Source organism: Eublepharis macularius, chromosome 8 (genome assembly GCF_028583425.1).
Source record: "Eublepharis macularius isolate TG4126 chromosome 8, MPM_Emac_v1.0, whole genome shotgun sequence".
NCBI lineage: Eukaryota > Metazoa > Chordata > Lepidosauria > Squamata > Eublepharidae > Eublepharis > Eublepharis macularius.
This window is the reverse complement of record NC_072797.1, coordinates 73,530,416-73,552,908: the sequence shown is the minus strand read 5'-3', so window position 1 is coordinate 73,552,908 and position 22,493 is coordinate 73,530,416. Positions and strand designations below refer to the sequence as shown.

The 22,493-nt window shown below is 40.5% G+C and overlaps 1 protein-coding gene across 1 annotated transcript in view; it reads left to right on the top strand.

Annotated features, from left to right (window-relative positions):
* The window catches only part of DTWD2 (DTW domain containing 2), a 96,709-nt gene that overhangs the window by 14,178 nt on the left and 60,038 nt on the right, over positions 1 to 22,493 (top strand). The window contains exon 2 of the mRNA XM_054986159.1: positions 22,324 to 22,414. Within this exon, the coding sequence (XP_054842134.1) occupies positions 22,324 to 22,414 (91 nt within the window). The remainder of the gene's footprint in view (positions 1 to 22,323; positions 22,415 to 22,493) is intronic.

The following is a 22,493-nucleotide window of genomic DNA, read 5'->3' as shown; positions in this document are numbered from 1 at the left end:
GATGGTTAAGTCTAGCGACGGCGAGAGCCTCAGCAGCCCCTTCTGCCACTGCTAGCTGCCTGTCAGCTTGGGGCTTCCCTCGTTGACTTTTTCCCTCCCACCCTTCTGGCGCTGCTGCTGCTGCTCTGCAAACATCCTCTCCACTCGGGTTTTCCTCTGAGAGCTCGGGGGTGGGAGCAGCAGCAGCAGGGCCAGAAGGATGGGAGGGAAAGAATCAGTGAGGGGAGCCTGAAGCTTCCAGGTGGCTAGCAGCGGCAGAAGGAGCTGTTCCTGCCACCACTGCCAGACTCAACCATCCCTCCTTCCCTTATCTGTGACAAGGGATGGTTGAGTCTAGCAGCAACAGTGGCAGCAGCTCCTTCTGCCGCAGGTAGACACCTGCAACCCAAAAATGGCTGTTCCTGCAACAATACCGGTTGGAAAGAAGAAGGGAAAATTCCCTGCAGGAAGCAACAACACTCAATGTGCAAAATCTCTCTTATAATAATAAATATTTGATTTACAAAGTGCACGTGCCTCTTACTTCTTCAAACAGTGTTACAAATCCATTCATAACTACAATTCCTAAACATACAATAATCCAAAGACGGCGCAGTATACAAATGGACTTAGGTTTGGTAGAAACTCAGTCCAGCTCCAGTCCTTCAAATACTTCCTTTAGTTAGTTTGTTCATTCTTCTCATGTTGTTATTTCAATCCCAGGTTCTTCCAGGTAGGTGATACCGTTCTCAATGTTAAGGGGAAAGAAGGACCGCCACGCTCAATCTGGGGCCGGCTACGAACACAGATTACGTGCCACCTTCTTCAGGAGCGTGTCACACTCCCCCTCCGAGGAACCATCACCACTTCATATCTCTCCCGTCCTGGACAATGGCTAGACCTGCGCTCAGAGAGAGCTCAGAGAGCGCAGGTCTAGCCATTGTCCAGGACGGGAGAGATATGAAGTGGTGATGGTTCCTCGGAGGGGGAGTGTGACACGCTCCTGAAGAAGGTGGCACGTAATCTGTGTTCGTAGCCGGCCCCAGATTGAGCGTGGCGGTCCTTCTTTCCCCTTAACATTGAGAACGGTATCACCTACCTGGAAGAACCTGGGATTGAAATAACAACATGAGAAGAATGAACAAACTAACTAAAGGAAGTATTTGAAGGACTGGAGCTGGACTGAGTTTCTACCAAACCTAAGTCCATTTGTATACTGCGCCGTCTTTGGATTATTGTATGTTTAGGAATTGTAGTTATGAATGGATTTGTAACACTGTTTGAAGAAGTAAGAGGCACGTGCACTTTGTAAATCAAATATTTATTATTATAAGAGAGATTTTGCACATTGAGTGTTGTTGCTTCCTGCAGGGAATTTTCCCTTCTTCTTTCCAGCAGGTAGACACCTGGCAGCTTTGGGCTCCCCTCGCTGACTTTTTCCCTCCCATCTTGCTGGTGGCCTGATTGCACTACCCAGGTGAACTTGCGAATCTGACATGTGTCGGGTGTCTCATGTAGTTTGGTCCTGAACGAAGCACCTTAGCAGAACTTCCAGCCCTGCCTCAGCTATTGTCAGACTGAGTACCTCTCACTGACATCCAGCTTCATTTTATAATTCAATCACTAGTCTTATCATCCAGGCTGCCCTGGAACAAGCTTCTACCCTAAATTCAGTCCCATCTGAGTGAAGCTACTAGCTCCCTGTTGATATAATTAAAGGTGCATCAAAATCATCCTCCAGATCTCCTACCTTTGTAGTTGTTTTTTCTGGATCTAAGCCTGCTTTCCCAGCCTCACTGTTGATTAATTTTGCTGAAATAACTGAAATTCCCCTCCTTGGACCTTGCCCCTTACATCGAGTTTAGGATCTAATAAAATCATTATTTTACTTTTACTTATTTAAATACATATAATGCATTATTTATAACTTAGGATATAAAATTTCTTTTCTATAAGAGAAACTGCAAGTATGCTGTGCATATGAGAAGGATTTGCAAAGTGTTGCACCCTATGCTACTATAGCATCTGTATCTTTAATTTTTGCCATCTGACAGGCAGGGAGAAATATAAGTCAGGCTGAAAAGAAAGTCCCCCAAAACTCCTGGTGGGATTTTTTTAATCGCCATGTATTCTACAACTGTACTGAGCAAAATTTGAAGACATTTGTGACGGATTGCAGGTTTTGAAAAGCATGGAATTGCTGTACACTCACAGTTGTAGGACCATTAAGGATTAATCCATCACAGAATCAGAGAGCTTTGATTGACACGCTACTCCAAGGGATCTGATTGGGTAGCATGAGCTGGAAAGAGGAGGGCTAGTTTTGAGTCCTAGCAGAGAGATTGAGTCTGAAGAGTTGGGAGACGGAGTTCTAATGCAGAGCAGTTATAACACTAGCAGGAGAATTGGGGAAAGTTTGCAAGGAGGTTTGAGAAGTATGTGCAGATGCCCAAAGGGGCCAAAGAAAGGAGATAGATCTTCTAAGGAGAGGGGATTTTCCCTACCCATCGAACAGGGAGGTAGCTCGGAAGAGTGAAGAGATCCCTGGTTGAGTATGGTTGGAAACTGCCTGTGGAGACCTTCAGATTAAAAACCTCCAAAGAAGGAAAGCCCACCACCTCCTGAGGAAGCCTGTTCTACTGAGGGACCGCTCTAACTGTAAGGAAGTACTTCCTAATGTTTAGCCAAAAACTCTTTTGATTTAATTTCAAGCTGTTGGTTCTGGTCTGACCTTCTGGGGCAGCGGAAAACAACTCTGCGCCATGCTCTATATGACAGCTCTTCAAGTACTTGAAGATGGTTATCATATCACCTCTCAGTCATCTTCTCTCCAGGATAAACATTCTGAGCTCTTTCAACCTTTCCTCATAGGACTTGGTCTCCAGACTCCTCACCATCTTCATTGTCTTCCTCTGAACATGTTCCAGCTTGTCTATATCCTTCTTAAATTGTGGAGTCCAAAACTGAACATAGTGCTCTAGGTGCAGTCTAACCAAAGCAGAGTAGAACAATACCATCACTTTATGTGATCTGGACACTATACTTCTGTTGATTCAGCCCAAAATCACATTTGCGTTTTTAGCTACCATATCACAGTACTGACTCACATTCAGCGTATGTTCCACTAAGACCCCTAGATCCTTTTTGCACATACTACTGCCAAGACATGTCTCCCCCATCCTATAATTATGCTTTTGATTTTTCCTGCCTAAATGCAGAACTGTTCATTTATCTCTTTTGAAATTCATTTTGTTTTAACTCGGTTTTCCAGCCTGTGAAGATGATCCAGTATCTTGACTTTGTCTTGTACCGTGTTTACTACCCCTCCCAATTTAGTATCATCTGCAAATTTAATAAGCATTCCCTCTATTCCTTCATCCAAATCATTTATGATTCATTTATCATTTTTATATTGGTACACTGATTTTTTTTTCTTTTTAAGCAATTACGGTGAGCATTTAGAGTGATTTAGACAGCTCTTTGTGGTTCTCAAGTGTACAAATCAATAATATAAATAAATAGAGATGGTTACTCTTTAAAGCTTCAATGAGCAAATGGTTTTCTACATCTTTTCATTCTGACATGTTTGTAAAGTCCATTTAAAGCCCTTTTGATATGTTGTTATAGTCACAAAAGATGAGCTTTTAAATAAAAGGTTGTGACAATGCTGAATACGTTAACCAAAGCCGCCACAAGCATTTCTGTCTGTCTTTAACGTGTACAAATATTCAACAAGAAATCCCATATCCACTGGGACTGGAGCTTCACAATAATAGTGATCGTTTGACTGTATTCTCAAGGGATAAGAAATCGCATTCAGGTTTCTGTAGCCAAACAGTCTTACAAATGTATTTTGTCAAATTGCTGCATACTTGGGAAAGATAGCTGTTTGAGCACATAGACGTGGATTTGGTTTTTGAAGAACCTTTTTTTGGTTGAACTCACAAAAAGTATACCTCTGAGAAGTGAACCAACTTGTTAAGTTTCTTAGTAAAACAAGTTAATTATAATTCTTCAGTATCTAATATTTTTGTAGAATAATTAAAGTGGTTGTAGATTTCAAACCATGTATGCTCATTAGTGTATTCTCTGTGAATTTTGGAGCCCCTAAAACTTACTGAGACGGCATCCGAAGGTGATGAATATATATAACTTATGCAAAATACCTTATTTATGGAATGTATTTGGCCAGGTATGGCCGTGTATGTACTATAAAATTCTGTCTTCATTAAGAGTGAGGCCTATGCAATATAAATGATAAAAAAGGCAGAGGAACTCTTTGGCCCTTCTCAGCTCTGAATAATGGCAATAGAGCAATTTTCTTTCAACTACTGAATATCTAGAATACATGCACTAGTTAATGAGAAGGCAAAAGCTTCAGCCATCCCTCCTTTAACAACTGTTGGTTGCTTTGCTCTCTTGGAGTTTTCTGCACCTTACAAGTTCAGGTGAAAATGAAGACAAAAAAGGTGAATCTTGTCAGATGTGGATCTAGTGTACGAAACTTAGAGCTTCACAAATTTTTTGTGTTGGACTTGCATGTTAGAGTTCTGATACAAACAGCAGAGGTACGTCTTCAGCCATTTTCCCCTTTTTTATTCATATCTTAGAGGCAATGGCTAAATGGCAATCACAGCATTATTTGGTAAAGTGTTGTGTTTTGATCAGTGTTTTATGATGAGCTTGAAAAAAATGTGAGTTTACTGCCAGCATGTGTTGATTTTTTGATAAGCAAATTTGTAATGTGTAAGGGAAAAGCTATTTTTTAAAAAGTTTGATTTCTGGCTTTTGGACAGTTTGGTCTTATAGCTGCAGTCTTTCATTATTTTAAAGTCAAGCTATTAATTAACAGTTCCTAGCAGGCTGTAGTGTCTGTCAGTGTCTTGTATCTCTGGCAAAAACTGTAGAGGCCAACAAGATTTTCAGAGTGTAAGCGTTCGAGAGTCAAAGCTTCCTCTCTCAAAAACTTACACTCTGAAAACCTTGTTGGTCTCTAAGGTGCCACTGACTAAAACCTTGCTGTTCTACTGCAGACCTACATGGTTACTCACCCACCTAACTTTCAAAAACTTTGTTTTTGAAGATATTATCTAAGGATAAAGATTGAACATGCTATTCTGAAAGAGGCCTGCAGAGGGCAGTGGTGTAGTTTGTTAGCTGCCTTTTTCTCCTTTTCATAAATATAGCAACTTGATAAAAAAAAATCTGTCTTGCTCTCTAAAATCCTATCCCAATATTTGTATATAATACAGGAATGTTTTTGTATTTATTTTAAGGATATATAATCTAGAGAAAACACTACCAATTTTAAAAGAATCATATATATTAAACCCAAGTTTTAGTCATTAAAATATTTTGAGCACTGCTTTTAACATAATTACAGCAAAACTGTATTGTAAGTGCTTGGCATGTGCTGTAAATTGCCCAGTTGCAAACTCTATTCTGAAATAAATGAAAATGTGTGATTTACTCTATCATAACAGTGTGCTGGTGTTAAAGATTTTCTGTGCCATTACCTATGCAATAGTGGTATAAGAGGTGGTATAATTTCTGGTGCAGACTATCATGTTCTGCAACTGAACAAGTGTGAAGTTATGTAGGTATAATCAACAAGTGGCAATGCAGGGACTTCTGAGTACCAACCAGGCCTGATTCATAGTGCCCATTTTGGCATTTAAAGCCCTTCAATGCCTGACATCTGCATTTCTCAGAAAAAATAGCTGTTTTTGTCAGATACATGAGATAACTGAACTCTTTATTTTGCAATTACAGACTAACACAGCTATCTCCTCTGGATCTATTTCTCAGACAGTCCCTCTGGTCTGTCTCTTTTTCCTTCTCTTCCTTAGGGGGTCCCTGTAGCTCAGATAATTAGCTATAGGGAGGAGCATGCAGGGCCTTTTCTGCTGTGCCCCCAAAGGTGGCTCATGTTTCCCCAGTCGTTCAGTGTTTCTCATTCTCTAAAGACCATGCAAATACCATTTGTGTTGTTATGGGCTGGAATGGTTCTGCTGTGGTGTTTATTCAGTGTTGGAAGTGTACTTCTCGCTATAAGTTTTTTCTACTTCTTGATGATGATAAGGTGTTGGTGGGTTTTGATTCGTTGTAATCTGATAGTGAGATGGAATAGAAGTGCAACCTTGTGTCCAGTGCCAAGCTGAGACTTGGTGACCTGGGAATAATACATTATGAAATCAATCACATTTACATAGGAAACGGCTTTTGTTACAGCGTTTTTGGAGATGCAGAGTGGCTCTCTGTCTGCAAAAGAAAACCAAGCTCATTGTGACAATGAATGAGGAATTTCTAAGGGTTATTTACCTGTTGATTTGTAGCACAAATGTGTTTAGTTTATACAGTGCTATAGAAGAAACACATCCAAAATAGTTTCCGAATTTATACAGATAACACTTTTCTAATGTGTCACAGTATTTCCCATCATCCGTATATTTTAGGCTCTTTCTGCATGTGATGTAAGTAATCATTTGCTGCATCTCCAACTTTTTGCAACCCTTAGTTATGCAGAAATTAAGCAGGCAAATAATTTTGTTTATCTCTGCTGTGAGTAAAACAGCAACAGCTAAAGTTAAACTTGACAAGATATTATTGACCATATAGGAGCAGAGTCAGTTAAAAAGGGATTAGCAAACCTTCTGCTTTTTGAAAAGCAATATTTCAAGTACAAAATGATGTCATGTTTTAAGGCTGCAACCCAGCGCCTACTTACCTGGTAGTAGATCCCATTGGAATCAGCTGGATGTGCTTCCAAATACACACAAATTAGGATTTATATTTAATGCTTTTGACTCATGCCTAGAAATCCAAAATTTCTGTATGTTTAGAAGCACTTAGCAGGGGGCGGGGAGGGGGGGAGAGGTAGAAGCTGAAGGTAAACAATTTTTTGTAGTGAACAAACAAGTCTATTATTTGGGCAGAAACTGTCTATATTATATATAGTAATTACCATTATCTACTACTGTCGATTTGTTTTATTTCCCCCCCCCCCTGATTTTTTCCAATGTTTTCCAAGCCTTCACATCTTTACTTATGCCATGGAGCGGGGGTGAGGGGGTGGGGTGGAAAATGAACTACAAGTCATACTTCAGCATTTAAAAAAAAATCTCACTTGTGGGAACAAAGGATCTTTGAAAGCAGTATAGTCCTCTGCTTTAAGCAGATATACTTTAGATGAAAGTGAATGGAATACAAAGAGGATTTGTTGTCTGAATCTGTGTCTGAAGCTGTGGTGAATGTTTCATGTGGAAAACGTTACAGAAATCCTTTAAGTGGGGGTGCATTACAGAAATATAGCGGCAATTCAGAAATTACTCCTACCCCTAGAGGGTGGCATTCCGCTGAGAATTCACGTTGGAAAGACTGCACAAATGTAAATTAGATGTCCAGTGTAGGGGGAAATAATTGCTGTTGTCTATATTATGCATCCTGAATTTAAAACGTCTTTACTCGGTCTTTCCTATTGTGTGATTTATCACCTTCTTATCTGTTTCAGTGGAAGCCCTCCTGAGAACTCATTGTCAGTTCAGACTTCTATTTTTTCTCCACTACAGCATGTTCAATGAAGCTAGGATGATATGCCACATCCCACAGGATGTGGGTCCAGTTTGACTTAGTGAAGTGGCACAATGGCATTCATTTCTAAATTCAGAGAAAACAAAAAATAGGGGTCACTGGAATATTTATTCAGTCAGTCAGGATCATCTCTATGAGTTATATGAAACTACTCTGCTCCATTGGCATAAGAAGCTTTACTCTGGAAGAAATCTTTGCCATCACCGGAACAGAATAATTAGAGACAGTTTGTTTAGCCAGTTCACAGAAGTTTGCAAGCTATTAAGGGATTTCTTAAGTAGTATCTGGTGAATTGGCAGGCCAGATTTAAAAAATCCTCTGAATAGAAGCAAGGTTTGAACTTATCTGAGAATTTAGCGTTTAGTATCAGCAGAGGATTTTTGTTTATTTTTTGGCATATCTAAGGACTATAACATTTATTGTGCAAAATGGAAATTCTCACATTTTGCGGGAGGGTTGAGAATGGTTGCCAGCCTCCAGGAGTTCTCTCAACATAACAACTGAACTTCAGACTACAGGGGCAGTTGCCCTTGAGTAAATGGCAGCTTCAGACAATGGGACATTATGACGTTATATCCCTGATGAGCTGTCTGCCATCCCCAGAATCTCTAGGAATTTTCCAACTTGAGGTAAGCAACCCTAGGACTGAGAAGTGGTGCCACTTTCAAACACGGAAAGTGGAAAGGCTACAAGTTTTGATAGCTAAATAAAAAATGTATGAAGTTAAAGTTGGTTCCCAGTTTCTTATTCACAGTTCCTTATTCAAAAATCCAAACACAAATATTGAGGGAAACTGACAAACTCTAAACCCCAAAACAAAGCTTGGAGAAGCACATGACGTACACTTCCATGTTCAAGGGACTCTGCTCACCAAGTGGACCTAGGCTGGGTCCTTCCCCAAAGCCCAGTTCTTAACTGATTCAAAGTAGGGTGCCCCCAGGACAAACGAACAAGCAGAAAGGGGGATAACTGCACCTCAAAACCATCTTTGGATCACCCCAAATCACACAGCCTTGCACTCCAAAGACTTGCCCCCCTACAAGAAGACATGGCCTGGACTCGATTCAGAGTGCAGTTGGCACAATGAGATTTTATTTGGGCTGCCTCCTAGAAGCTTCTATTGGGAAAAGATGTGAATAAGGAACTGCAAAAACTACATGTCCTCTGCACCCCAAATCAATCTTAGGATTACCCCAAATCACACAGCCCTGTGCTCCAGAGACTGCCCCTTACAAGAAGACATGGACTGGACCCAATTCAAATGGTGGCTGCCTCCCAGAAGTTTGTATTGGGAAGAGATGGTTCTGGCACAAAGAAATTTTATTTGGGCTGCTTCCCAGAAGCTTGTATTAGGAACTTACTGTCTAGTCTTCCCCAAATGGATGTGGCCTTTTGATCATCTTCTTTCTGTAGATAAGGATGATGTTCTATTAACACATGTTTTTGCCCTCAAATGCAGGATCAGAGAGTCTGGTTTTCCAAGACGTTTTTAAAAAACAATGTAAGATGACATTGATGTAAAGAGACAACCCATGTGAAATGCACATTTACTGAAAACATACTAGTAACAATGCAAAGTGCATACAGAAGCTGCTGACATAGCTTAGGAAATGCTAGTACAAACAGACACCAAGTATCACCTTCACAAAGTTGTTAAATGTGGTCCAAAGTGTCCCAAAGGCATTCTTAAACATTACCAGCCTCGTGATGTTGGTAATGTACAGGTTATTAAAGAAACAAATAAACCATTTTGTCACTGACGTGTGAATTCCCAGAATATTGATCAAAGAAGGTACAGACAAGGTGCACTCTAGCACTGCACTGAGAAACAAATGGGAGGAAGGATAGGGAAAGCATTTGGTGCCACCTTTCCAGAAAATAGCCAGAACCAAGTACTACCAGATTTTTTTAAAAAAACATAAAAATACAGTATTGATTACATCATAATATTAGAGTTTTTGTAAAATGAAAGGGACTTAATAGCATTCATGATAACAGAGAGTTTTGAAGACAGCTATAAATAATGTTAATATTCTGCTGAGTGAGGTGCTGGTCAACAGTTTAGGTACAGGACAATAGAATTTCTGAATGTGGGTACTTCAAAAGTTATTTTGGGGTGACGAAAGCAGTGTTTGTATTGGGGCCCAGTCCATCTCTTCTTGTAGGCGACTCTTGTAGTCTCTGGAGTTGTGGGGCTGAGTGATTCGAGGAGATTGGGGTGTAGTTTGGGGGTGTAATCTTCCCTTTTCCTGCCTGTGCTTTCCTCCTGGGGGCAGCCCACTTTAGAGCAGATGCCACACCAAACATCAATATTGTAACTGGTGCTGCAACTTAGAAAGTGCACTAAAATTGGTGTTAAAACGTGCATTAAAATTATGCATAAAAAGAGATGAAAATATGCATAATACGGGTATTAAAAATAAACATAAAACTTTATCAAAGCAATCAACAATCGCATGATATGTGGAGGAGTAAGCCGTTTTCTGGGGTGCAAAAGGCATGTAGCTTTTCCAGTTCCTTATTCACATATATTTGAGGTAATACAAAGATTGTTTTGGGGTGCAGCTTCCCCCACTTTCTGCCTGTACGTTTGTCCTGGGGGGTAGCCCACTCTGGAGCAGCTAGCACTAGGCATTGATGCCAGAAGCATCATTAGTCCACCTGGTGAGCAGATCTTCCTGACTGGGGGCGGGTATGTGATATGTGGTGGAGTAAGCCTCGGTTTGGGGGCGGAGGGCATGCTGGTAGAGGACTGCCTCTTCCATGGTCCTACTGATGCATTCTTTCCGTTTCTTCAGATATAGCTGCAGATCTTCCAACCCCTCCTCCCTTCCAGCCTGTGCATTTCTCTGGGGGGCAGCCCACTTTGGAGCAGCTAGCACAGGAACTGGGCCTTAGTGCCAGAAGCATCACAGGTCCACTTGGAGGACTGAGTCCTCTGCCTATAGGGGTGTATGATATGTGCTGGAGTAAGCCTCATTTTGGGCACCAAAGGGTACGTAGCTGTTCCAGTTCCTTATTCGCATCTCTTCCCAATAGAAGCTTCTGGGCGGTAGCCCAAATAGAATATCTTTATGCCGGAACCACAGTTTGAATTGAGTCCAGGCCATGTCTTCTTGTAGGGGGCAGTCTCTGGAGTGCAGGTCTGTGTGATTTGGGGTGATCCAAAGATTGGTTTGGGGTGCAGTTATCCCCCTTTCTTCTTGTTCTTTTGTCCTGGGGGCACCCTACTTTGAATCATTTAACTCAAGAACTGGGCTTTGGGGAAGGACTCAGCCTAGGTCCACTTAGTGAGCAGAGTCCCTTGAACATGGAAGTGTACGTCATGTGCTTCTCCAAGCTTTGTTTTGGGGTACAGAGCTTTTCAATTTTCCCTAATACGTGTGTTTGGACTTGCGAATAAGGAACTGGGAACCAACTTCAGCTTCATAAAAATCTCCATGTTCTAAGTCAGTATAGCCCTGGATGCCAGATGTTGAAGACAAGAGAAAGAGGACAGCCACTTAATGATCCCCTTGCTTCTAGAAGCATTTGGCTGCTATAGATGGAAACAGAATGCTGCATGATAGACACTTGGTCCAATTTAGCAAGGCAGCCCTGATGTATATTTTGGTGATGTCTGAGAGTTCTTAGAATGGGATTTGCTTTAGCTCCAATGTTTTCCCCCCCTGTGCTGTATGATATGAATCTGAGATCATGGGGGTTGCTATATCAGAATCTTCAAACTGCTGACTCATATATTACACAGCTCTTGCAACTGCAGATAGTAGGATTTGTTTAATGATTTGTTATTAATGGCAGAATTTAATTTACCATTAGTGCCACACCTTATTCAGCAAAATGAAGACACTATTAAGTGTCACTACTCAGCTTACAGTCTTGCCAACTACAGGCTCAAAATCCATTTTAAAAAGTCAACAGTCTCAAGTTGATTAGTTCTTGGCTTTCCCCGTCAAAGCTTCTCCCCCCGCCCCCCGGCCCATGTAATATACTATGTGTAAGACAGTTCTTAAAACGCTTTCTATCAAGCCCAGTGCCATTCATGTAAAATATAGACATAATGCAAGTAACCATAAGGCCGTTCCCATTTGATTTGTGGCCAATTTATATTACCTTTTGTTAATGGGAATTACGTACATAAATCCTTTCTTTTTAAAGGAGTTAATAGAAATCATAAGGTCTTGCGCATTTAGTGTGATTTTTTCTGTCTGCTCTGCGTTCTTCTCGGCCCTCCAAGGAGCTCATTTTCACAGAGTTTCCTTGTCTCACTCCTTCCAATTCCTCCCTGGCTGGCCTGAGTACCCTTCTCCTCAACCTATTGGCCATAAGGGCTGCCTCTGCCTTTCAGTCCACCTATCACCTCCCCTCCCAGCTCAACCAGGGCCAGTTTGCCTGCCCACCCAAGTCCTGCCATCTTGGGATTGGGCTGCTGCAAGGGGTGGATGGTGCAGACACCAGGCACTGCCAGACAAATTATGCATTATATTCTGAGTGCCGCTGTGCCATACATATATAGATGGGTTTAATAATACTGGCTGTCTTATTTTCAATTCCTTCCTAATAATACCTAGCATAGAATTTCCCCTTTTCACCATTTACAAACTAATAGTTCCACTGAGCTACCCACTGTAACTCCAAGATTTTTTTTCCTGGACAGTCACTGTCAATTAAAACTCTATCATATTTAAAATCTGGAGTTTTTCCTTACTCGAGTCTGCTTTGCTGTACATTCACATTGAACCTCATTTGCCATGTTTTTGCCTGCACAAATCCTTTTGGAGCTCCTTGCAGTTTGCTTTGTTTTTCACATCCTGAATAATTTGATGAGATGCACACTATTGGCCATCTTGTTTCATCCCCATTCTGGATCTTTTATGGATAAATTGAACAGCATCAGTTCTAGTATAACTCACTGCTTGTTTCCTTCTATTACAAAAACTGCATCACTGCTAAAGTTACTTAGGATCCTTTGGGGATGGACTTAGTGAAAGTATTTTTGGATGTTTTAGTATATAATGTTTTCTGGATCAAAGAAAGAAAAGGAAAGTTTGTGAGGCATGACTGGCCTTTACAGAAGCCATGTTGAGGCTTGCTCAGGATCGTGCATTCTTCTATGAGCTTAATTCCACCAGTTGACTCAAAAAGATGTTTTGCCAACTAGCCTGTAATTTCCTGTAACTTATTCTAGATCCCTTTTCAAAAAGATAGTTCCTTTCCTACATTCCTTGCCGACTGGAGTAGTAAATTGCATATTTTTGTTAAGAGCTCAACAAGAACTTTTGTAATTTGCTGTCCAAGCCAGGTGACTTGTTAGTTTGTAATTTGTATATCACCATAAATGATACTACATATAGTACCCGTATTATCCCCTTCTTTCCTCCCGAAGTGTTCATTAACTGTTTTTGATGTCAAAAAGTCAAGGTTGTGTATTAATCTTTTCAAGATATATAATTGCTGTTTTAAAGCCCTTATACATGAGTATGTTTTTTATGTTCAGCTCTTAACTTCAATGCGTGATAACCAAATATTGTAACTGTCTTTCAAATATTTTGCTACACTTGTTCAGATTTAGACCAGTGGAGTTGTGACTGAAAATTGTTACAATAGGTCGGCTGTTTGATGGTAATGTAGATTGGATTGGTGGTGTCAGCATAGGTGTCAACAAGAGAGGACTCTCGATCAAAGCTGGCACTAATTGTCATCCTTTTTGGCAGCATTTAAAAGGAATCCAAAGTTTAAGTAGACATGGAATCTGAACAAAATCAAGGAGGTCCTTTCTTTGAACTTTAAGAAGTGGATATTTGGCCTTATTTGTTCTGGACATCAAAGTGAATGGGGCTCTTAACTCGTAGAAAGCAGCATGTATTCAGCCTCTTCAGGAATGATTCAGCAAACCCAACTTTCACAGACTAAAAAGAAACTTTCTCAACCTTTTTCCGACCGTGGCCCCCTTCCGACCTTGTTTCCTTCCCGTGGCCCCCCTGTCCTACCGGTATAAAGGTAGCTATTTTATATGTCGATAAAGGTGTTGTACTTGAAGGTAGCTGTTTCAATGTCTTGTTTGTAAATAGCCAAGGAACAAATAAGCATAAATAGCCACACAAAATGCACACATGCAGTTCTTACTGAGAAACTGAAATCTACAAATTTACAAAAAAAAATACTCCCCAAAAAGGGAATACAACACGGCTAATATTTATTTTATTTTATCACATCACATTTCTAGACCACCCTCTAGACCATAATAAACAACAATGTTCACATACAAGGGAGAACAAAGCCTCTACCACTGTTGCACAAGATTACAGCGATGCAAAAGTCCACAGTTGCAAAAGATGCATAGAAGTGCATAGAATGAAGAAAGTCATGTGTTAGGTTTTCAGTCCCCTTCAATAAAACTTTTGCTTGTCACTCCTTTCCAAGGTATCAGCCCAAGACCAATGTTATCACATCACAGGGCAATAAATCAGCCCAAGAGAAAACTGCAGCACTACAAGGAGTTTACGGCTCTCAGTCGTAATCTGCCATTTCAAAAAATCTTTGTCAAAACTCCAATATTACATTCAAGAAAAAGTTTACATGTAAAGCAGTACCAGGGGCTCAGTCCTTTCTGGCTTCTGTAGTCCCTTGAAGGTGAACACACTTGCAGCTCTGCGCTGTCTTGGTCTGTCTGCTCCTCCTTTCAAGAGTTCCATGTAGCCCTGGCCTATGAATACATGCTTTTATAATAAAGCTGGAGGGCAGCTCAGGCCCTCCAATAACTCTCAGAAGATTCATATAACATCCATTACAAACATTCACAACAACAATCAAAATACAAACTGATAGCCAATCAACGTATGGGAATTCTCATACCTAGAATATCAAATATGTACAGTCCTTCAGGCCTCCCAATAACTCTGGGGAAATTGCACTTTTTCTTCCTTATATGGAATACCCCTGCTCTTTAGCTCCCCCTAGTGGACTCAGGGTTACACATGCATGAAGAAACAGCACCCCACACACTGTCTTTTCTGTTTTCTTTTCCCGGTCACTTCTCTGTTTTTTTCACTTCTCACTTCCCTCTGTGGCCCCCTAGTCTCATGCTGTGGCACCCCATTTATACAATTGTTACCTGTGCCCCCCTTGGAATATCCTGGGGCCCCCTGGGGGGCCATATGGCCCCAGGTTGAGAACCACTGGTTTAGACCAATAATAAATCAGTCACACCAGCCAGCTTTCCTCTCCTGCTAATGTTTACCTAGCATTGGGACAGCAATCCAAAGGGCTGCTGTAGTGCCTGCGAGGCCTTAGGGTGCTGCAGAAGCATTAAGGATTGCCAAGCCAGGTATGAAATCTGGTTTCCCAGGGCGTCTGGTCCTAATTAGAAACTTATTGGACTCGGTAGCCTTCAGAAGCTACTGTTATTGGGAATTCTGGCACATGTGAAGTTAATTTGTTCTTACCCTGTTTTTGACTCAGGCTCTCAGGCTCCAGTGACAAGAGTAATATGCAAACCTCTTGTTATGGATGACTGGGGTGTTAAATATGGATTACTTTCACAAGTGAATCACTACTCATTTTCAAATAACATATTTTAAATGAATGATTCAGTAAAAGAAAAAGTTATCTGAAATCTCATTTTTATTCAGGAAATTAGGCGCTTATTATAGCCTGTGAATAGATTGAAGCAAAGATTGTGAGCACCTGTTCCAATGTTTTTCTTTGCCTTTTAAATTCTTTTACAAGAAACAATCAGTAAGTTGGCTGTGATTTCTCATACTCCCCCTCCCCCGCACACACATTCCTTTCATTTTAGTTTTCCTGTAGTTCTTGCATTTTTAAAATTTTGTCCCCCAGGGGTTGGCACATCTGTGATCATATTATTTTACTGCCACCTTCAAAAGAACTATATATGACAGAAGCCCATACAGTGTTTGAAAAATGTCTCAATGAAAGAGTTTGCAACTGGAAAATACTGGAACTAGAAATTAGTAAACACGTTTATTCATTGAATTCCTTCACCCAGCTCTATTGCATAGATTTTAGGTCCTTAGTAACAGTTTAACAATATAGATAACACATGCTGAGAAATTAAACATATAACTCCCGTTGTCGTCTAACATCATATAATACAACAAGTCATTAAAAGTTCATTTAAATAAATCTTGTATTGCTTCTGAGAATTCCTAAGCTTGGTCATTTTCAGACCTCCTCAGAAAGGGAGTTCTAAAGCCAGGAAACAGCTGGTGGAAACACTTTTCTGTGTGCTTGAACTTCATAGTTGCTGTATTTATTCTTACCTTTATACTCCACCTTCTCTCTCTCAAACACAAAAACAGCTTAGAGTTAAAATGTGCAGAGAGGGCACAGCAGACAGAAAGACACGCATTGCAAGAAAAATAGAAAAGGGAACACGCTGAAAGATGTAGCTACTACATACTCACCAGGGGAGAAGGGACAGATATAGAGGGAGAGAAAGAGAGAAGGGGGTTGAGAAGAAAAAGTGGGGGGGGGACTAGAAATAGGGATGCAGGTCTATGGTGGTACAGAGAGATAATCAGATACAGAGAAATGAAAGAGCATACGGGAGTCACAGAGAGAACATTATTAATGGAGAAGTTAACAGAACAAATGGAATTAAAATGGTATCAAGCTTTTCCATGGGGAAGGGGGATGAATGATCCCTTCATGAATGTGTGGTTCACTCTTCCTAGGAGAAGATGGTAGTTACATCTAAAAGGAGTCATCCTTAGATCTGAGTACTCTCAAGTGTATAATTCTTGGGCAGAATAATTGACCTCATGGTGGCCGATGAACTCAAAACTCTTGTAATAAGAAGACAGTTTTTTCTGGACCTTTTTCATTCTGGTTTCAGGTGGAATTTCATGCAGGCATTGGTTTAGTATCCTTTAGATCAAAGGTCCGCAACATTGTACCTGTGGGCATATGGTACCCACCAACACATTTCCTGGTGCCCAACGAGTGTTTTTAAAAAATGGGCAAGGCCAGGTGGGATTTTCTCTAGCAGGGCTTCTTATTGACCCTTGGTTATCTATTTGCCTGAGCAGGTTTTAAAAAACAACATTTCTTTCAGTAGCAGCTGTCACCATAGCACAAGAGAAACTTCTCTGTATGACTGAAGGTAAGTTGTATGTATGAAAGAACTATTTTTGAATGTTGTGCATTTATAATGACATCCTGTTAAGCAGGGCTTCTTTCTAAAATATTGACGTATTACCACTAGAGTTATGTATAACTTCAGTTCCTGCCTCCTGTGGCAGCTATTTTGTAGTTGCATCCACCAACCTGTGTTAGAATTGCAAAGGTGTCTGCAGGCTTTAAAAGGCTGGGGACCTTTGCTTTAGATTATCTACCTATGAAGAAGGAAAAATGACTACTAGTTCTTATGTTTTGTTCAATGGCATTGAAAATAATAAACATGAAATCCTTTCATGTCATTTAAGTGGGTTAAACTGTAGACTGGTTTAAGCTAATTCAGCTCTGGCCTGCTGGGAAGATTCAAGAAGGAGTAATGGATGACTTCTGACTCACCTGTCAGAATTAACAGGATCAGTCTTGTTGCCAGTATTGTTCAAGATGTATGTGAATCTCATGCAAAACCTTATTTGACACTTAGAGCTTTGTGTCATTGGTAAACTCATAACTTATAGCTTTGTGTTTACCTCCCTTCTGATCCAGATGCAACAGTGGTGTCCCTAAGGACGTAAGTGAAGGTGGTCACATTGGAAGAAATTTATCAAAAGGAAGGTGAATGCTGATAGGACATACATGTTGTTGATAGGAGAACTTATGTGATTAGAAGACCAGGCAACTTCATTATTGCTATAGAATCATAGAAGCATAGGGTTGGAAGGGACCTCCATGGTTATCTAGTCCAACCCTCTACACAGTGCAGGAAATTAACAACTACCCCCACACCCCCAGTGACCCCCTGCTCCATGCCCAGAAGATGAGAAAACACCAGCAGGATCCCTAGCCAAACTTGCCTGGAGAAAATTGCTTCCTGAACCCAAAGTGGCGATCAGCATTACCCTAGGCATGTAAGAAGGGGCCACGAGAACTAAGCACTGATGTAACGCTTCCTGCCCTTCCTCTCATGATCTGCCTAAGTTCACAGAATCAGCATTGCTGTCAGATGGCCATCTAGCCTCTGCTTAAAAATGTCCAAAGAAGGAGAGCCCATCAGCTCCTGAGGAAGCCTTTTCCACTGAGGCACCACTCTGTCAGGAAGTTCTTCCTAATGTTTAACCAAAAACTCTTTTGATTTAATTTGAACCTGTTGGTTCTGATACAACCTTTTGGGGCAATGGAAAACAACTCCATGCCATCCTCTATATGACAGCCCTTCAAGTACTTGAAGATGGTTATCATATCACCTCTCAGTCGTCTCCTCTCGAGGCTAATCATACCAAGCTCCTTCAACCTTTCCTCATAGGACTTGGTCTCCAGTTCCTGTAAACCCCTGGTACAAGTAGGAGCTGTACACCCCTTGAAAAATCAAGTGCTGAGCCCAGTTGGATGGCTTATACAATAACCTACAGATTCTGTGGATGCAGCTTGAATTATTTTGACTCTTATGATCCACTCTCCTTCCCTGCTTTCCTTGCCAGAGAGCACCCAAGAGGCGGTGGGAGATCTGCTTATGTAAAAAGAGGACTTGACCACTTGCACCCTTCCCTCCTGTCATATGAAGTAAGATGCCACTAGGAATGTGCATAATGAAAATCACAAGCTGTAAAAATCACAAAAATGATTGTTTCTGGGTCTTACTTGTGACTCTCTAGAACAGAAACACCACTCCTAGTTACTTGGCAGTCAAGAAATCCCTCCCTGTAAAAAAAATGTGTTTCTTTTTTATAAGAGTTTTTATTAAAAGATTATTCCAAGTTAATTTAAAAAATCACAAAAAAGACAAAGATAAAAAAGAAAAGAAGACAATAAGAATTAGGAATAAGTACCAATTTTCTCTATGAAAAGATTTATACATGCTACAAATTATAATCTAACTTCAAATTTACCTTTACCATCAATAATATATCTTCACCCAAAATTAGCCCTAAGTGGCTAGATCTTCCTTCCCTTTAAAACATATTTAAAACATTTTTGGAAAATGCATGTGTTTCAAATTACAGCATTTACCAACAATGCTGCATGAACTCACATTTCACTTTGAATCTGTATTGATTTCTTGGAAAATTTCTCCCTTCTAATCAGAGCGTTGCAAGAGAGAAGCAAAGAGCACTCCCAGCCAATCCTAGCAGCAGAGAGCTGCTATTCTCCTCTACCTCCCTTCTTGTGGGCTGGAGAGATACTTTTTCTTGTGAAAGTAGAAGAGCCTTGGCTTGCTTAGGGGTCTGTTGAATTCAAACACTGCCCAATTTGCTTGAAACCAGGGGTTCTTTGAAGGGCAGGCAGAAGACACTTGTTGACATTTGGTTGAAAAACAATACTCCCCCCCCCTGGAAGTCCTTGATAGGGAATAATGAAAGTGCAATGATGGCTTGAGGGGAGGAGGCTGCAGTCGAAGCCTCCCTCACTTTCTGAAATGACACAAGCAACAAACCACAAAGAAGGCAGGAAGACATATGCAGAGTTTTCTATGGAAAGGTAACTTATTATTGTCAGTCACTAAGAGTAGGGAAATGAAATGAATACTGACAGGTTGTTGCTTTTTTAAAAGGTGTTGGCTGGCTGAAGCTCTCCTGCTGGCTGCTGCTTGATAACCTGGCAACATCCCACAGTAGAATTACCCAGTCATGTTAAACATTTCACTTAACAGCCCTTGGTACAAAACCACAAAAAACATTTTCTAGATGTACTCCCCTTGCCACCACTCAAACTCTGCCCTTCCTTTGCTTATCAGCTTTTGAAGGAGCTGATAGACATGCGGGGAGGGGGCATGCATGTCTCCTTCTTAATCTAATTCCAATCTAGTCATGAGTTTTGGTCTAGGCATTAATGGACAGGTGTTTTGGATAAGAGCCTTTTGTTAGTCTCTTTTAAAGAAACAAAGTGATCTTATTAACTTACAAATATTTCTAATTTCTGGGAGCACAAGAGTATAGGAAAAATAGCCTCAGAATTTTAGCAAGAATGTTACTGAAGCAAAATAAAAAGGAACAAAATCAAGATGCTAACTAGTTTGCTCAAGTCACTGGCATTTCTATTCCAAGGAATGGATGCATGCAAAGCTGGAACTTTGAAATAGGGGCTGGTCAAGGCAGACTTCGTTATCTCTGTTTCCTGGTCCTTGGTTTCTGCAACTTTCACAAGGTGACTAATCCTTTTAACTCTTTCCCTCCCAGCTGGAAGGCTTTCTCCCCAACCTATCCTAGAATTGGGTTTGAGTTCCCTACATGTGCTATCCAGCACATTTCCCAACCTCAACTTTTATGACTGTAACTCAGGATATCAAAAACAGCAATCTTGCTCCTTGCTGGCAGATAGGCAAATGATCATCTCTATCGTGCCTATTTGTCTCCATAGAGGGAAACAATCTCCTTTCAGTCTGAGATCTGGGGGAGTTTATTGCTTCCTTCCCAGGAAAGAGGGATACCAGTATCTCATCTGTTTTAAACACAGGTATCCTGCATTCCTGTAATCACAACAGTGACAACCTTTACCTGTAAGATAAAGATGTGGCCCATGTTGTGTGTGCCTTGTGCTTCTTTGCGTGGCTGTTGTAAACTGCAAGTAGTGTAAACACTGATAGTCTGTTTACTGAAACAGGATTTCAGACCAGGGTAAGATCACATTGCACTAGTGCTGATGAGACACTGTCTGTCTATTGGTTTCTGCAGGTTGGTCGTGATTGACCTGCAAGGTACTAAATAGTATATCTCAGGAACTTCTTCTCAAAGAGAATGGACATTTGCAGAATTCCCCCTTCCTTCTAGGTTTTTTCTTTTTCTTTTGAAACTCACAGGTAAACTGGAATGTCTGGTTTGTGGTGCTGTTTGCTTTATATTGATTTATTAACATTATTTATGAGTACAGCTTCTTAAAACTTATTGCTGTTCATGTAAAGTTTGTCAAAATAAACATTCCGTGCTATTTCTTCATATATTCTACTTGTTCGTGGAAAAGCCATTCTGCAAATTTCTGCCCTAATCTATAATATCCATTAGTATATATGTGTGTGTGGGAGGGATAATTTATAAACATAGGAGTAATTTCCCACAGGTATAATTGTAAAGCTGAAATTACTTGCATTCTTAGAACTGTAAATAAAATTTAGACCATCTATGTAAAGCATGCACACTATGGAATATTTATTTAATGAGGGCATCTTAAGTGGAAAATGTATGAAGGGAGTAAAAGAAGGTAGATATAAGGATTTATCAAGTATGGTGTTACCATAATGCCCTGTAAAGTTTTGGCTTAGAGAAGTACTTTCCACCACCAGCTCATCCTTTTTTTTAAAGTTGATAATTGATGTCGTGCCACATATTGAAAGACAGCAGATTGCTGACTGTTTCACAGTTTTGCTGCCATCATTCATTCAAAAATTGTTGCCGCCCAAATATTGTAAGCATTGGCTAGCTTCCCAAAATCCTGTTGCTTGAGTGGCGGACTTTACAGCATGTATGAGAGGAGTTTAAGAGAAAAAGAGAGAGTAGCCTCCCCACCCCAAACTACAGCTACTGTGCCCCCTGAAGAGCCCCTCAAAGCCACTCACCCTCTGGACACCACCTTTTGATGGTGATGAGGCTTTTTGGGTCCAAGCCACTGTTCCAATTATTTTTGTAAGACTATCATTTATTTATTTATTTTTAAATTTTACTTCATTTATACCCACACCTTTCTCCCTCCCCCAGTGGGGACCCAGAGGAGCTTATATCATTCTCTTCTCCTTTTTATCCATACAACAATCCTGTGAGGTACATTAGGCTGACTGGTCCAAGGTCACCCGGCAAGTTTCCATGACGAAGTAAGAATTTCAACCTAGGTCTCCCATGTCCTAGCCCAACACTTAAACCACTACACCACTCTAGCTTCTCAGTATACAAAGTGATTTACAACATCTGTGTTATGCTGAAGAATAGTGACTTGTTCAAGGCCCCTTTTGAAGGTGAGTAGATATTTGAGCATGATTGTGTTTGAATAAGTTAATGTCATTTTATTATCTAGATAGCTAGCCAGGCATTTCTTCTAATAGATGTGCTTGACTGAGCTCTTCTCTTGCACAATCTCCAATGAAAAGTACAATAGCAAAAGAAGTGCTCTAGAGATATGAAAATCACCTAACTGTTTAATTATGAGATGTAAACTTATCTTAGAAGTGTGTTCAGGCAGTTTTTAAAACTGTTGGTCTTGAAAAGAGCATGTTAGATGCCGGGTAAAGAAAGTTGGTAGTTATATTCCGGCTTGCGTGATATTTCACTTCAAGTAATAACTTTGTGGTGCCAAATATATAATTTCAAAAGACCACTTCTATCAAGAATCAGTGGACACTACTCCTAATTCTTTTCGAAAGAGACAACAGACAAAACATTTTTAAAAGTACCATATAGAATCATAGTATCACTAGAAACGTATCATAGCTGAAAATAAGTTCATTTCTCCTCATTATAAGCATACAGGGTCAGAAGTCATGGTAGTATTCCTATGTTATGCCCCTTGATGTACCTGAAATATTTTCAAGTGTGCTGTTTCTGAATTTTTGTCTGTTTTAGTTGTTTCAGAACTTGTACTAGAATTTACTAGAAACTTGTTATTCTGCTGATTTCCCCCCCCCTTACTCTTCTATAGCCGTCCTCAAAAGGTGTGCTTGTGTCCATTTTTGCCAGTCCATCCCTTGAGAGTCTCCACCTGTTTGTACATCATCCAGCATCCAGCAGAGGTGAGTATCACTGTGTGAAATGCCGAAGTTCAATTACTACTGTACTAATCACACACTGTGTAATCCGCCTTGAGTCTCA